The following is a 15,337-nucleotide window of genomic DNA, read 5'->3' on the forward strand; positions in this document are numbered from 1 at the left end:
CATGGGGGACTCAGCACATGGAACATGTGACTTGAATTCACACATGTGCATTCTGTTCAGGAATGGGCCGATTATTCCTGCAGGCAGCTGATCTCTATCCCGGCAGGGGTTTTCGGACATCAATAAGGTGAGATTTACTAAATGCATATATTGTATGTATGATTTTAAGGTCCGGTGCTTTAAGGTGTTTTAACTAGAGCACAAAATCCATCTCATAGATTTGCCAAAACATGTATTTTATTCATTTATCTTAGAAAATAAAATAAAGTGCTTTTTATGTACAATATAATAAAAACAACAGTCACAATCTCAATGATACAAAAAACACAGGTCACAATGTTATTTGTAGACAACAAATTAAAAAAAAAAAAAGGAATCATGCAGGCAAGAGCACATTTGTCTAATAGTTATTCAGTCGACGAAGCTTCTCGAGTTCTATGAGGCAGAGCTGCTGCTGTGCCTCACGGCTGAGTCACTGACGGATCTGAAGCCTCTTTCTGCAGTACTACGCTACAGCACAAATGATTAGTAACTTCTATCGGGCCCCTTCAGTGCAGTATGACTCTTCTAATGAAATGCTGATGGAGTGATGGATTGCCTACTGCTGCGGATGTTCTACAAAACATGATATCATCGGCTACATTCAGGAGCCACTAAAAATGAGGCAGAGGTCACGCGAAGAAAAACACGTCATTAATAAAAATGCAGTATTGACTTTTTTTGGCAATACTATCTATTATTGTCCAAAGGTATTTTAACTTTGCTCTAATCCAGATTAACAAATTTCATCATGAAGAAATATGAACATGTTCAGATGTTTCCTAACATGCACAGCATCCCTTTGGTGAAGTTAAGGCTGTAGAATGGTGCCGGTTTTTTACAGCAGCTCCCAGTCTTGTCTGTTCATAGTGGTTTGGACAAATTGTGGCCACAATCGCAGTTACGTTTCTGTCGGTGACATCCCTTCTGTAGGTGGAGTATAATGTGGCATGTGATGAAGGCAGATATCATTCTGGAAATATGGTGCAAGGTTATTCATCAAGCATCTCGTAGCAGAGTATTATTTTCTACTCCTTGTGTGATTGAGTTTGACACCCCTGGTTTCAGGACATCTACCTCAGCTGTGGGAACAAGAAATGGTCTGTCCTAAAAATTTTAGCAGCTGATGCATTCCTGTTATACATCTATTGGTTATAATCTAGTTTATTTTATCAGACTGATTTGACAGATGGATGGACTGGCAAGACCTTTTGGGAAACATCTGTCTTCTAGCCAGGAGTAAGATGAGAATATCACTACATCTTAAGGTAAATAGGAAACTACAGCCAACAACCACAAAGATACTAGAAAGACTAGAACCAGATGGAAGCTGTTAGTCTGCTGCAGTCTCAGGTAACAAATTGCTATAAAGATTACTAATCTCGCTTTTAATCTCATTTTTTGTGATTATTCTGTACAGAAATGTGGAATGGCACATGGTGGTTCTATGGGAGACTACTTCTTTGCTGGGAGCAGTGAGATCCTGAGGATTGAATGGGTTTAATATAGAAAACCTCAATGTGACAAGGATGGGGTTGATTTTTTTTAACTTCTAGCCGTAACCAGGGGGGTGTCAAAGAGGGTTGTTGAAATGTGACTTTCACCAAACCTCTGTTTACTACACCCGGGTTAATCTGTTGAGTCGTTCTTTTATTGAGTTTCAAAAAAGCACCCGATTGTCTGCCGATGCTTTCTGGAACACGACAATTGCTGTCCAAAGGACACAAACAGTAATTGATGAAAACAATTACGCGATGCGCACCTTCTGGGCCCTGCTGGGGTGTCAGAGAAGCAGGAACGTGTTCAACAACTAGCCTGTATGGCCGTGACATGGTGAGAAAACATGAGTGTAAATGGTTCTAGCCAATCACAGAACAGTCGGGGGGGGGGGGGGGTGACAAAAAACAAAACAATAAAACAAGATAAAACAAGAAGAACCAACCCCCCCCCCCTCAATAGATAGAAGCTTCATAGTCATTGCTCTGCAGACATGAGTGATATGGGTGCTCGTCCAAAACATCGAAGTACCTCTTTATTTCAATGTGGCAGGAAAAATATGTATAAATAACAGCTGTACGCTTTGAGAAAACGCAGCCCGGGTGCTAAACCAATAGCACACAGGTAACAAGTGTGTAAGAGATGAAATGTATGCCCAAGGCGGCAGTGGAGCATTGTGGAAACAAAAACCTCAGCAGTGTTCGCTCTTTAGTTTCAAGACTATCTCTACAACACATCTTGCACAAGGTCCCTTAAACACAGAATATTCAGCACAGGTACTGTATATACACAACAAAAGTAAAGACAAAAGAAACACTGACCACTGTTGCGCAGTATGCTTTGCAATTACTTTGTCAACTAGTAGCAGTATTATAACATTTTATCGTCTGCTCACTGTTCAAAATAGCAAAATGTTTATTCTGCCAGATACTTTAATATATATCATATAGGCTTACTTGATAAATACAGTGAACTGGTGATGCATTCTAAGACATGTGGTGTCCCTAATGTTGTGTAAATGTTTGTCATTCAGATTTACACAATGCAATCAGGCTCCTACATCTTTGGAAAGTTCTGCTTATGTCTCGAAACCCAAAGTAATATGTGGGCGCAAGAGTGTTCACGATGGCTGAACTGGTCCCTGTAATAACTGATTTCTATAAAGTCACACATTCAGTCTCTCAGTAGTTGCATTTCTTAAAATCCACTCCAATTTTACTGACATGTGCAAACCTGTAAGTATTCAAGACCCTGATTACTTGTGCTTTCACGTTAATGCCGACCTGACATCTGGCTGTGGTGAATGCCATGAATGGAACAAATGGAACCTGATGGGGGAGGCTATATTGCGGGAATACAGTGCTCTCTGCGACTGAGAAACTACACGGTCCAAATGCAGTCTGAGAAGGAAACAGTGAAGTAGTATTTCTCCACCAAAACAGTCAAAGTTACTACTTGTTCTGTCGTTTTTTCATTTTGCCCCATTTGTACTCTCCTCAAGACACAGAACTCCTTTTGGAAAGCTGATTTTTAAACTCACAACCACAAGTTTCCAGATGAAAAGATCTCCACGCCACATCCTTTAGTTCCCATTTCCATTCCACACGACCAGAAATGAATTTGCCCGACACAGTCCGAAAGATTCAACATGGGCCAACAGTCTGAAAGGAATTTCCAACCTTGCACTTCACATTTGATTATTATTAGTGCCGCTTTACTTTTATGCAACACTCAACTGGTTCCGTCAACACGTGCTCTTCGACCGTGATCAATGCTTACGCAAAGAAAAGGGAGTGGACATGACAGGATGGCACTATTGCATTTCGAGAAGACAACACGGTTTTTAGTTTGTTTTTTTTGGCACAGTGGACGTGATTTGCGTGGCCACTGGACACGGTAGAGATCCGCACATCGCCCCGTTGTGCATTTGATCCCTCGGTTGCCATAGATACAAGATATCTGTGTCAATTTGTTTGTTGCGCAGGCTCACTTTAAACCGCGGTGTGGTGTATTCTCCTGGCCCGACTCATCTACCAGCATCTTCATCGGCACACGTTTAATCAGCAAAAAGAGGAACAGATGTGCTTCTGACTTCTTTTTTCCCCATAATGCATGAATCATAATGAATAGGCAATATATGTATATATCCTCCTAAACCTGAGCTCTTGGTCACCATGTAGCGGTAGCTTGGTTCTGATGTGCATAATGGGAAGTGTAGACTTCAGTGGCCTAAAACAGGGCCGGGCAAAGTAATCGATATTATTATTTATAGTTTTTAATGATATGATCTGGTGGAAATCAAGTGGAAAAAGTTTGATCATGCCTACCCAAAGACACACTCTCATAAATACTGATATGCCCAGCCCTACACTCATCACACATTAGCGGCTGCTGGAGGCCATGAGGATGACTTAAAAATAAGGACTGTGTCCAAACTATTCTGAGTAGCTGCCTGGTGGAAACCGGAGTGTTGTACTGCTTTTCCGTGTCGTCTGTGGGCAGCACACCGGACCAACCTCTGGCTTTGGAGTGGAAATGGCTAAAATGAAATGACCTCCACGCTGATCACAGAACAAAGACGACCAAACAAAAAGATCTACTGTGATGCATCAGGATGTCAAGGTCTCCTCTCCTTTGCTCGGTGGCCTGTATCCTCCACGGAGATACAGGGAAGCATCTCGACGGCGAATACTGCGCTCTCATACGACAGAGTCTTTGATCTCCGAGCCGAGCCTCACTCTGGGCCGGGGGAGGGTCGGGGAGTATTCCACATGGCTCTCCTTCACGTTGAGCAGTCGCCTGTCAGAGGACTCGGAGAAGCTCTTGCTGTTGTCTGGCGAGGACTCGTGGGTGGGCGTGCTGCAGATGTAGTTGTCATTTAACGTCTGATAGCCCTTGTGATCAGAAGTGGAAACGGGAATGGTGTTACCGTTCAGGGGTAAGCTCTCTACAGGCTTTCCCACAATCCTGGGCTTCTTCTGCTGCATGTTAGGACACTCGCTCTGTTTCAGCATGGACTTCATGTGATCTCGGTTCCTGTAGATGAAGAACAACGAGAACACGACGAGGGAGAAGGCGAGCAGGGCGCACACGACGATCAGTTCGTTCCAGTACGTCTTAGTGTGGACCTGCTCAGAACGGGATTCGCCAGGTAGGATAATAGTCTCCTCTCGCTCAATGTGTGGCGTGCGAGAGTGACCAATCAGAGTGGTGGTTTCCAGGCGGGGTTCTGCCCGCACACAGTAATTGGCCAACAGCTGGCGGAAGCCCTCCTCCTCCGACCAGCACTCGTAGGTCTCCAGCCCGTCGGCCTGAGCCACAACCACAAGGTTTCCCTCAGGTGTGGCGTAGAGGAACCGGCTGGCGCCGTCGCTGTAACGCCACCTCCTCTGTGCCAGATTGGAGCGCAGTTTACAGGGGAGGACCCTGAACGTGTTGGCTGGGATGGTAATCAGCTGGCAATGGCCGCCCCCTATGCAAAGAAATAGATAAACAACAACAACAACATTGCTTCAAAACTCTATTGAAGCTTTACTTTACAAAGCTGCAATCAGAATCCTTACCGACTAGAGATCACTCATTCCTGTAAGAATCTAAAGATACAGCTTTTAAATAGTTAGCTATATAATGCACCTATAAAGCTACCAAATCATCTTGTGTTTTTCTCTTGCATCATTATAAATTAGTGCATTTTCTTTATTCTACATGCACAAAAAGTGATTAAAAAAAAACAAAACAGTAACATTTGGACAGAACCAGGTGAACCATTTTCCCCTTCTAACTGAGTTTAATCTCTGCTAACCACATCTTGATGGTAGTTTCATGTAAAATGTGCACATTAAAAGCTTTTAAATATCCAAAAATGTTGAATATTCCTTTATTCTCTGTGGAAACATCACGTGTATACCTCACATTAACTTTAAAGACAGCATTATCTAACATTACTGACTAGGTCGTTGGGTGTTGTGTCTTCATAACATTCCGCTCTGACACCCCTGTCAGTGTGTTGTTATGTTGTACACGACAGACGACACTTAAATGACAAACCACTGTGTTCAGACGGCAGACTCACGGGAAGCCGCGGGTCTGGCAGATCTAATGCTGGGGAACGTCCTGTTGCAAATCGACGATGTGTCGGCCTCCTCCACGTCCTGCTGCCAGTGACTGAAACAGACAAAAAGGGTGAGGGTCTGCTGTAATTAGAGGCATCTCGAAAGGAGGCACCCATTTTCCTCTAAAGCCTGTCATTTACAACATATAACTACAGCTTCACAAGTCTGTGGTAGAAATACTACACACACTAAACAAAGCACTGGGATATGTATGTGTGTGTGTTTATTTATCATTTCATAAGACACACATACTCTATAGATACGTTGCAGCGTATCTATAGAGTATGAGCCAAACGCAAACGTGTTTGCCCTGGAAATCTATTTACCACAAAATTATCAGCATAGAATTCCACTTTGTGTTTTCTTAACTGGATTTTTAAAGATTTTATAATTTTATGAGCAGATGTCTGCATGTTTTTTGTGACAAAAACTGCCCCATCCCCCATTGAAACCAACAGTGTGACCTCACCTACTGCCGGGGAGATAATATTACATTGGTTAGTATCTCTCATCAAAAAACGTGGCGTAGTTTGGGACTCAATAACTTATGTGACAGTTCACCTGTCAGGTGGAGCCATCCTGACGTCTCGACACAACCGTCCGGTCCAGGCACAGTAGGGGTCTCTGGACAACACACACTCTCCACAGCTCAGGTAGTTGGAGCAGTTGGCCACAGGAACCTCCACCAGTCCAGAGTTAGACGACACGAACAAGAGGCCCTGAGGGGAGCAGGAAACACAGTGAAGCCTTGATATATTCACACACACACACACACACACACACACACACACACACACACACACACACACACACACACACACACACACACACACACACACAAACGTATATAACACGTAGTAACAAGTGGCTGCTAGACAGCGCCATTTTCATGTTTATATATTATTTTTTAATTGATTCCTTCCTTTTTTCCCCACAGTCTACATTCAGTCCGTCCTGTCTACCAGCGTGTCGTGTGGATTCTGTCCGTCTTTCATGTCCGTATTTGGGGCTCAGAATGGATTCACTATAAACGCATCAGACTTAGAATTACACCATCTCTGATAAGGTTTCCGTTTGTCTGTTTTGGCATGAGGAGAGATCATTACATAATAAAGAGAGAGATAATGGAATTTAGCCATGGAGGAGTGTACACTCTGCTCCACTGCATTCTACATCCTACAAGAAAAACTCACTAGAGTCGCAACTGCAGAAAGAAAACAGTCAGTAATTTGTGCACCGATAAATCCAGTTTGAATTAAAATAAAAAACAACAACATAAAATACAGACTGATACAAACCAGTACACCATCATAATCCCTGCATATTAAGATGCCAGAGCTGTGATTTACCCTCTGCGGATCGAGTTCGATGTGTTGCACAGGCTGCGCCTCAGGAAACAGAACTATCTCCTCTATGATGTGCATCTTATCGTTAGCATTAATGGCCTTATGGAGCTTTCCGTCATCTAGAAGACACAGGAGACAAGTGAAGGTGACTTAAATTAAAGGCAAGAGATAGAAGCAACCCGTTAAAGCACTAAAGTACATTTCCTGCTGTGGAAATACACAGAAAATTAAAAGGAAGTGTGCTGTGGGGGGCTCCACCTGTTCCGATGAAGAGCACATCGTAGGCCCTTTCCATGCCTTGGATCTTGTGCACAGCGATCTGGGTGTAGCGCACACTGCGTTTCAGCACCAGGGGAGTGCTGCGAATCACGCTGTCCATCAGGAAATGGTCTTTGACGAAGTTGAGCACTTTGTCAGGCATATGCAAGGAGGACTGGATACCTATTTGCCTGGCATGGTTGGTCACGCACTATGAGGAAGTATATCAGAAATTAGAAATGTATTGCTGAAAATCCGAGTAAATCCTCTAAATAAAATACATCTAGACCAAAACCTCTGGGGTAAAACAAAGATCAACAAATGCAGACGTTAAAACTTCTAGATTAGCAATTTAGATGTTTTTGCTTTAAACTTTGAGGCAGTAGGTCGGCTTTGGAAACTGACGGATAGCAAGCAATGACCTCTCAAAGGAAACGCAACTTTGACTGAGTGAACAGTAGCGGAGGAGGAACCAGGAGACGGTGAAGTGACCTTTCCCAACTCACCGCCCCGGGTCGTGGCTCAGGCACTGGGTGGTTGTAGGTGTACCATTGCTGCGTCTCCCTGTTCACCTCCCGGTAGCGCCCGCTGAAGGCTCTTTCCACTTGTGCCATGGTGAAAGCACACACTGCGGAGCTCCCTGACGCTCCTTTATACCTGGAAAAAAAGCAAAAGTTGATCATTACTTAACAGAAATTCCTTCTTCTGCTATGTGAGTCAATTATTACTTCAATCTCTTAAACACTTAAACCTATTTTCTTACAAACAATTTATTACGTCCTATGAACTGTTTGTGCAGTAGTCACAGCTTTGTCCGAAAAACTGAAAGTGTACAATATAGAACAGTTGGAGCGCATCTGACTGATTTCACATAAAAACCTCATTTTGATGATGCATAATAGACACTGGAATTGAATGGCCTCAAGTATTAAAGCTCACGACAGCAGCTCTAAACTCAGTAGTCAACTAAAAAAGGAGACTTAAAAAAGGACTTAGCACAATAACTGGCTGAGGTGAGCTCCAATTCAGTGTGTGTCCTCCATCCATCTCTTACCACTGGGAGGTGAAGACACCATAGAAGACGGTGCTCTCCCAGCTGTCCCCCATGGGCTTCAGGACAAACATGTCCTGGATGATGTTAAAGGGGAAGCCGTCGTCAGGGAGGGAACACAGGAGCTGCGCCTTCAGAAAGGTGGTCCATTTCTTCTGCAGCACCCGCTCACCACCTTTATCGCTCTGCAAGCAGGTGAAGGAGGATATGGTGCATTACAGGGGACTTGATGCCTCACTTTTTTTTTTTTTTCTCCAATAGATGTTCCACAGCATTCTCCTTTCTCAAAAGAGGCAATAGTTGCATGTCAGGTTCACTGAGGTTCATATTTTTAATTTGAAAAGCAAAACCGCGAGAATCAGAGTGTCTTTGTTTCTACATTGCATTGTTTTTTGTTTGTTTATTCTTATATGATATTGGGACAGTGCACATTTAAAAGCAATAGCACTTGAGGTAGCTTGTGGCTAATTTAGACCAATAGTCCCTGAGGTGGACCAAAACAACCCCAACGCAGCAAATTTTACAAAGCATAAATGCGATATCTAAAGGTCTATCAGAAAGAGTGCATTAATACGTGTTTAATAGGTTTTCAAACTAGGAGCAACGCCACAAGTCAGCATCACAGGAACACATCTTCTCATGTCAGAATCTCAACTTTCATTATTCTGTGCAGTGAGGCTTCAATTAAATTCTGCATTAAAGCTGCAGTTCTTCTCAATCCCTTAAGGGGGTGCTGCTGAGGCCAACTGATATCATCTGACAGCATGTCTGACAGCTCTGACCAAGTGTGTGAAAAACAAACTGATTTCATCGACGTGGACGGCCAGAATTTTAATGATCTGATGGAATTCCGGTGAAATACGTCTGTGATGCAGCATGTGTGGCATTCATACCGAAAAGAACATTCTGTTATTAACTTGGAGCTAAATATTGGTCACTCATTTAATGAAGGACATAAGATGTTCAAAACAAAGAATGATTAGTCATCAATAACCATTTTGAAATCTTTATTCTAGGCCCCAGGACACAGGAGACACACCCTCCTATCAGAACGGTCACAACACATTCACACGAACAGCAGTCAGATGACTTGGCTGGAACAGGCAACCAATCAAAGAGCTCCTGAAAAGAAAATCTACCCAAATACAGCGAGTAAGCAGAAACCACAGGTGGAGCAGGAGCATGAGGTGGTGGTGGGGGGGGGGAAACACAACCAAAACACGAGGTCTCGCCCAATCTCAGGACAGCTTTTCCTGTGTCAAATCCAAAGTCAGCAGAGCCTCCAGAACCCTGAGCTACTCCTACACAACAACACAAGGAGTGAATCATCCTTGAGGAGATAATAAAATGCAAAAACTATAACGACTTGGTTTCCTCCTCTGTGTTCCGTTACACACAAATGATCATGTTGTTCGTAGGTGAGGTGAAACCTGACAGAAGTGATGCAGAGGCCCTGAGAGCCGGTTACCACGTAACGAGGAGACCGCATTCCTGCCTTCTCAGCTGTCCACCTCCATTGTTGTGCTTCGCTGTGCAGCTTTAAAATGGCCTTCAAATTAATCCCAACTTCACATTTGAGATTCTTCGCACCAGTCGACACGAGTACATGAACAAGTAGCGACACAACATCCCACCGCAGCGTTCATTATCTGTCTGCTTTCCACAAGCCCCGAGTGTACACCTGAATAAACAACTGAAGGAGGGAGTTGAAGACAAGGGGGGTGGGGGTGGGGTGGGGGCAGATAAGAAAGGGGGCAGAGGGGGGTTACTTTACGACCTCAAGTAAAACAGTAGTTGTAAACTCCAAGAAGAAGGTTCAAGGTACTTTGGTTTATCAAATCTAATAAACATTCCCTCGATAATGGAACTCTGATCCGGATTCAGCTCGTCCTCATCACGGGGTACTGTATGTGTCCTGATGCGCAACTTCTGTGAAAAACCAACTTGAATAGGATAATAATTTAGCCTGCAGCATCTCAGCGGCTGGTTTCTCTTAGACTCATGAGACTGGTCTGTGGTTTTGGTGTGTTTTTGATTTTGCTATTTTAGAAAACGTTTCACACCAGGTTTTCAAACAGTGATCGGTGGAGCTGGTGGAACTGGAATCAACGAACCAACATTTAGGCCCAACTAACCCAGTCTGCATGTAAATCTATATCAGGGCTAAACGCTCATACGTGATAATTTGTTTTATTTTTTAACATTTTATTGTCAAATTAACAGTCATATTTGATTGCACAACGTTTCAATGTAAAGTCCAACAATGTTGTGATGTAATTTAACTATGTTGTAATTGTTTTAATTGCAGTTGATCTATGTTTAAACTAAAGTAATTTGTTAAAAAAAAGTTTTCTTTTTAAATATATTCCTACAAATTAAATGAACAGTTGTATTTGGTTCAACGTTTGTTTGATTTTTTAAAATATTTTTATTAAAGCATTTGTTAATTTCACACAAACATAGGATTTCAAGCAAAGTGAAATTGCATACATACGAATATATTATTACAAAAAATAATAATAAAAAAATCAGGAACCCATCCCTCCCTAATTGAAAATAAATGAAAACAACATATCTGCTGTAAATCTCTTCTCAACATCCATAACCCACAAGCAACACACCTTTACCTGGAGTGTGTAGATCCAAAGTCAGACACGATAATAATTCACTTACAGTCACCCTAACCCCCGGGGCTGAACACAGAACCAGCTTCACAACAACCAGTGACACAGCTTTTAACCGCCAATTTCTCAAATTATCCTTTCATCTGTCTCCAGTTGGTCGGCGTGACAACAGGATGGCAAACACTGCTGGATTTTTTTAATTTATTTATTTATTAGCAAATTCTCCCCAAAAATATTGCATTTTTAAAGAAGGCAAGTATTTTCTGCAGGAGAAGAGGGAGATGAGCTGTTCCACTCTACTGCTTAGCAAGCCAAGTTTTTTAAACTCCGTGGAACAAAAGAACCAGACATATTTGCGCAGATGACTTCAAACAATCTATCATACTTACAACTGTATACGTCTGAAGCATTTTAGTAGAAGCTTACAACATGTTGAATTTCCGTGCATCAACTAATTCGCAACAAGTACATTTAGTACCAGTTGGCAGCACCAGTGCAAATGTGAATGAACCATCTGCAACACTGCTGCGCTGCCGTGGAAAAGCATCTGAAAAGATGTCAATCTGGAAAAAGAGGGTTGCTGCATTCCAGTCCAATAAAAGGTCTTTACAGAAGAGAGAAAGCCATTCTTCTGCCTCTGGTGCACAATTCATCTGCGGCAAGTTGCCACAGTGTGAGGGCTTTTCTGTCAATGACTTCCATATATAGAACCCAGGAGGTGCTCCGATGACTTCAAGAGGTGTCTGCCAGAGCCAAGCAGGACTAAGTCATTAAGCTGTCACTTAAGATTACATGCTGTCCCCACGATTATTCACATTACTGCCCCCATGAACAAGAGGCATCAGTCAGGGAGGCATGCTGGGGGCATGTATATCAGGCAGCTTGATAGCCATTTAAATGATTTGATGACAGGTGAAAAGCCATAGTCTGCTGTTGATTATTCAGGGCGTTTGACCAAACTTAACCCCCGCAAAGGGAAAAGAGGATTGACTTAACCTTGATTGTTAAAATGATGTGAGAGAATTTTGCATTTGCCACAGTTGGCGTGTTTTAGCCCGCAGCAGAAGGAGGCCATACAGTTGTGTGGAGAAAGCATTTCATATTTCTGAGGAGCACTCTTGAATACTAATAAATGCCTGCAAAGCTAAAACACTGGTGGGGAAAGAGCTGGAGGGATGGACGAGTGCAGCTGACATTGCGAGGGAGATGGAAGGAGAGGAGGAGATGGCATTACAGAGGAAAAGGGAGGGAGGTGTGAAGAGGACAGGATGGTTCGGGCAAGGAGAAACCAAATCTGTTGAAAGGATGTTTGCACAGTCAAACAGCAAAAGGCTTTCACACACCGGTGCTACATTTCCATTGCGTCCACACAGGCATGACATGTTGTTAAATGTTACCAAAACTGCTTGGACATGGGACCGTCCTGCCCTATTTAGAGGCAATTGTTTCAAACTTATCAAGGATTATTAAGAGGAAGCGCGAGACCAACTCCAGCTCGTATTTTGCACGGTAGCCTTGTGTAATGATGTCACTCCCAAATACACAGGTGTCTTACCTTGCACACGCGAGCAATCCTCGACACAATGGTGTTGTCAAAGAAGTCGAATTCTTTCCCTGCCTCGCTAAAGAAGAAGTAGATCTTGTCGTCGTCTCCCACGGGGTTTCCTATTGGCTGACTCTCCTCGATGTAAGCCGACCCGACAAAGACAGGATCTATTAAAAAACAACAACAACAACAACCACACAAAAGCGAGCGTGCGGTTAGAGAGGAATGTCACATCTTCATCATCTTCAGATGAAGATGGAACTTTTTTTAATTTTTTTTATTCATCTGTGTGATCTGGTTTTTTTCCTACATTGTAAAGACAGAACTCAGAAATCACTGAAATACACCTGTATTTTGGGGTGGATGTGAAATGAATGACGTGACTGTACTCATGCTGCACACGTTGGTGCCTCACAAGTAACAGCTGCCCTTACGGAGCTCATTTGCCTTGTTGGGTATGGGGGAAAAAGGGGAAAAGGGCATCATTATCCAATCTGATGGATTCCATAGAATTTACCTTGCAGCCATTTTAAGGAGTTTTCTGTCTTCAGAATGGTGCCCTGACCCAAACTCTTATAAATAACCGGTTCATTCCCTTGGAAGTTGCTGACGGTTCCAGTGTACAATTCACCATCTGAAGAAAACAAAGGAAAACACGGTGACATCTTAAATAAAGAAGGGAATGTAAACTAAACATAGTAATAAAAGTAAAATAAATAAATGATGAACCAGGGGTGTAACCAGAACAGATGAGGTGAGGAATGAGTGAGTAAATCACATCTATGATTTTGTGTTCATTAACTCCAGAGCTGCTTGTTGTTTGCAGGAGTCTGGTCATTTATCAGACAAACGGGGTGAGTCATTACACGAACAAAGTGGTAGTTAACATAAAAATAGCTTTGAAAACAGCTGAGCTTGTTTTCTGTCTTATAATAATAACACCTCATTCTTTCTGAACACGACACAAAGAGGGAAAGACAACAGTGTTTTTCTACATACCAACGATGATGGCGGTGGATTTGTACTCCGGATTAAAGGGGCAGCGACTGCGCCCGTCTTCCATCACAACCTCGCCCACTTCATCTCTCTCCAGTGTAAATGTTGATGTGTTCTGGAGACGAGACGCAGTCCAATTAAACTCTACTTTATGTTTAGAGTGAGCTAAAGTGAGCTCTGGGACCTTTTGCTCGCTCTATCCTCTACAACACACACAGTGCTGCTGACTTTTAGAGCGCTGGGTCAGCTTGAACCCTCCAGGACTTCTAGTCTAGTGGGTAAGTCAAGAATCTGACATCAACTGTACCGAAAACCCTCTCCTGTGGATTAGTCCAGATTACCAACACCAACCTGCTGCAAATAAAGCTGTTTTGTGCATAAAGTTTGTAGAAATGTAGAAAAATGTACGTGGGCACCTTGCAGTACTACTAATAAATTGTTCTATTTAAGAACGCAGTACCAAGTGTTTTAATTGCCTATAAAATATTCCTTTTTTTCATTGTTTGGATAAATTACACTCAGAGTTTGTTTAAATTCCTGTCAGACATACAATCGGAGTGTATCTGACTGCCTATAAAAACCACAGGGACTAGAAACAAATTTCAAATGTAGCCTTCATTAATGTGCAATCGTTGGAGAGTTGTGGTTTGGGACACACAGACTCCCAAGCAAGAACACACAGTTCTGGATTACGTGATGAGTGTTGATGCAGACTAAAGAGGCTCGGAAACGGAAGGCAAGTTCAGGGCCCAGTGTCCTTTTCTTTCACTTCGACATCAACTTTAAGAGTGGAGTTGTCTCCAACATCAAATCTTTCCTCCCTATCCAGTAGGAAGATGTCATTGATCTCATCAAACGCATCTACAGCTCCTTTCTCTTTGGAAATCACACAGCTCACAAACCCCTGTTCACTTGTCTGCCTAAAAAGCTTCGGTAGCATTTGGTTGTGCTTGGATAGCGACAGATCCAACACTGACACAGGGGATAAAAAAGCTCCATCTTACAATGTGAAAATCCAAACATTATATTGTGAGAGAAAGAAAGAGAAGCAGTAGAAAGGAATAAAAATCAGGACTTTGAATGGGCTTTACTCACTATGTAGGCACAAATAGGACTGAAGGCATAGGTGCCACACACGTACAGATGAGTGCTATTCAACCGCAGGAGAATCTTGATGTAATTGAAGCAATCAGTCTGAATGGGGAAGAAACAGACACACACACACACACACACACACACACACACACACACACACACACACACACACACATGAGAAATCCTTACAGCTGAAATATATATATTTTTCTTTCTGGAAGCTTCTTAAAGCATCACAAGACATAAATTCCTCAGAAACTGTTTTATGGAATCTGTTAGAAATAGAAATCTGTTGGGGAAAGCATCCCAGCGTCACACAGCAGCTGCCTGGTGGGATCTGTTACACCAGAGCCAAACACTGCAGCACAAAGATTAGCAGTGTTTGTCACCTGTGGACTGCAACAAGACAACAAGGCAACACACGGAGAAAGAAGCAGCGAACAAAAAAAAAGAAAAAAAAGAGAGCAATTCCCAGCCAAGCTTACACATTTGATGAATCTATTTGTGACTGGCTGAAAGGTTTTCCTACAGCGGAACAACTCAGAGAGGACTGTGAGGAAAAAGCAAGTACAAATCCTGCACCAGAAATTCCACTGCGATGATGGGACTATTTTCATCAGGCGCGCCAAAAGGCGCCTCTCACCTCCAAGTTCTTCCCTTTGAAACTGCATTCCTCCCTTTTTCCATCAGGAGTGCCCCACGTCAGCTGGATGGCAAACAAACAAACAAACAAACATTAACAATATACGCAAAACAACTGTATGTTATCCACA

General features: G+C 42.7%; 1 protein-coding gene across 3 annotated transcripts in view; it reads right to left on the bottom strand.

Moving 5' to 3' along the window:
- Positions 1–216: 216 nt before the first annotated feature.
- LOC137597772 (semaphorin-4B-like) overlaps positions 217–15,337 on the bottom strand; it is a 47,127-nt gene continuing 32,006 nt past the window's right edge. For all 3 annotated transcript variants that reach the window (XM_068318383.1, XM_068318367.1, XM_068318375.1), the window contains exons 4-15: positions 15,208–15,270; positions 14,565–14,663; positions 13,473–13,584; positions 12,991–13,107; positions 12,483–12,640; positions 8,307–8,488; positions 7,759–7,909; positions 7,253–7,463; positions 6,998–7,113; positions 6,210–6,367; positions 5,609–5,700; positions 217–5,008 (exon numbers count right to left, since the gene is read on the bottom strand). In XM_068318383.1, the coding sequence (XP_068174484.1) occupies positions 4,236–5,008; positions 5,609–5,700; positions 6,210–6,367; positions 6,998–7,113; positions 7,253–7,463; positions 7,759–7,909; positions 8,307–8,488; positions 12,483–12,640; positions 12,991–13,107; positions 13,473–13,584; positions 14,565–14,663; positions 15,208–15,270 (2,232 nt within the window). In that variant the 3' untranslated portion in view covers positions 217–4,235. The remainder of the gene's footprint in view (positions 5,009–5,608; positions 5,701–6,209; positions 6,368–6,997; positions 7,114–7,252; positions 7,464–7,758; positions 7,910–8,306; positions 8,489–12,482; positions 12,641–12,990; positions 13,108–13,472; positions 13,585–14,564; positions 14,664–15,207; positions 15,271–15,337) is intronic.

Source organism: Antennarius striatus, chromosome 1, assembly GCF_040054535.1.
Source record: "Antennarius striatus isolate MH-2024 chromosome 1, ASM4005453v1, whole genome shotgun sequence".
Classification (NCBI taxonomy): domain Eukaryota; kingdom Metazoa; phylum Chordata; class Actinopteri; order Lophiiformes; family Antennariidae; genus Antennarius; species Antennarius striatus.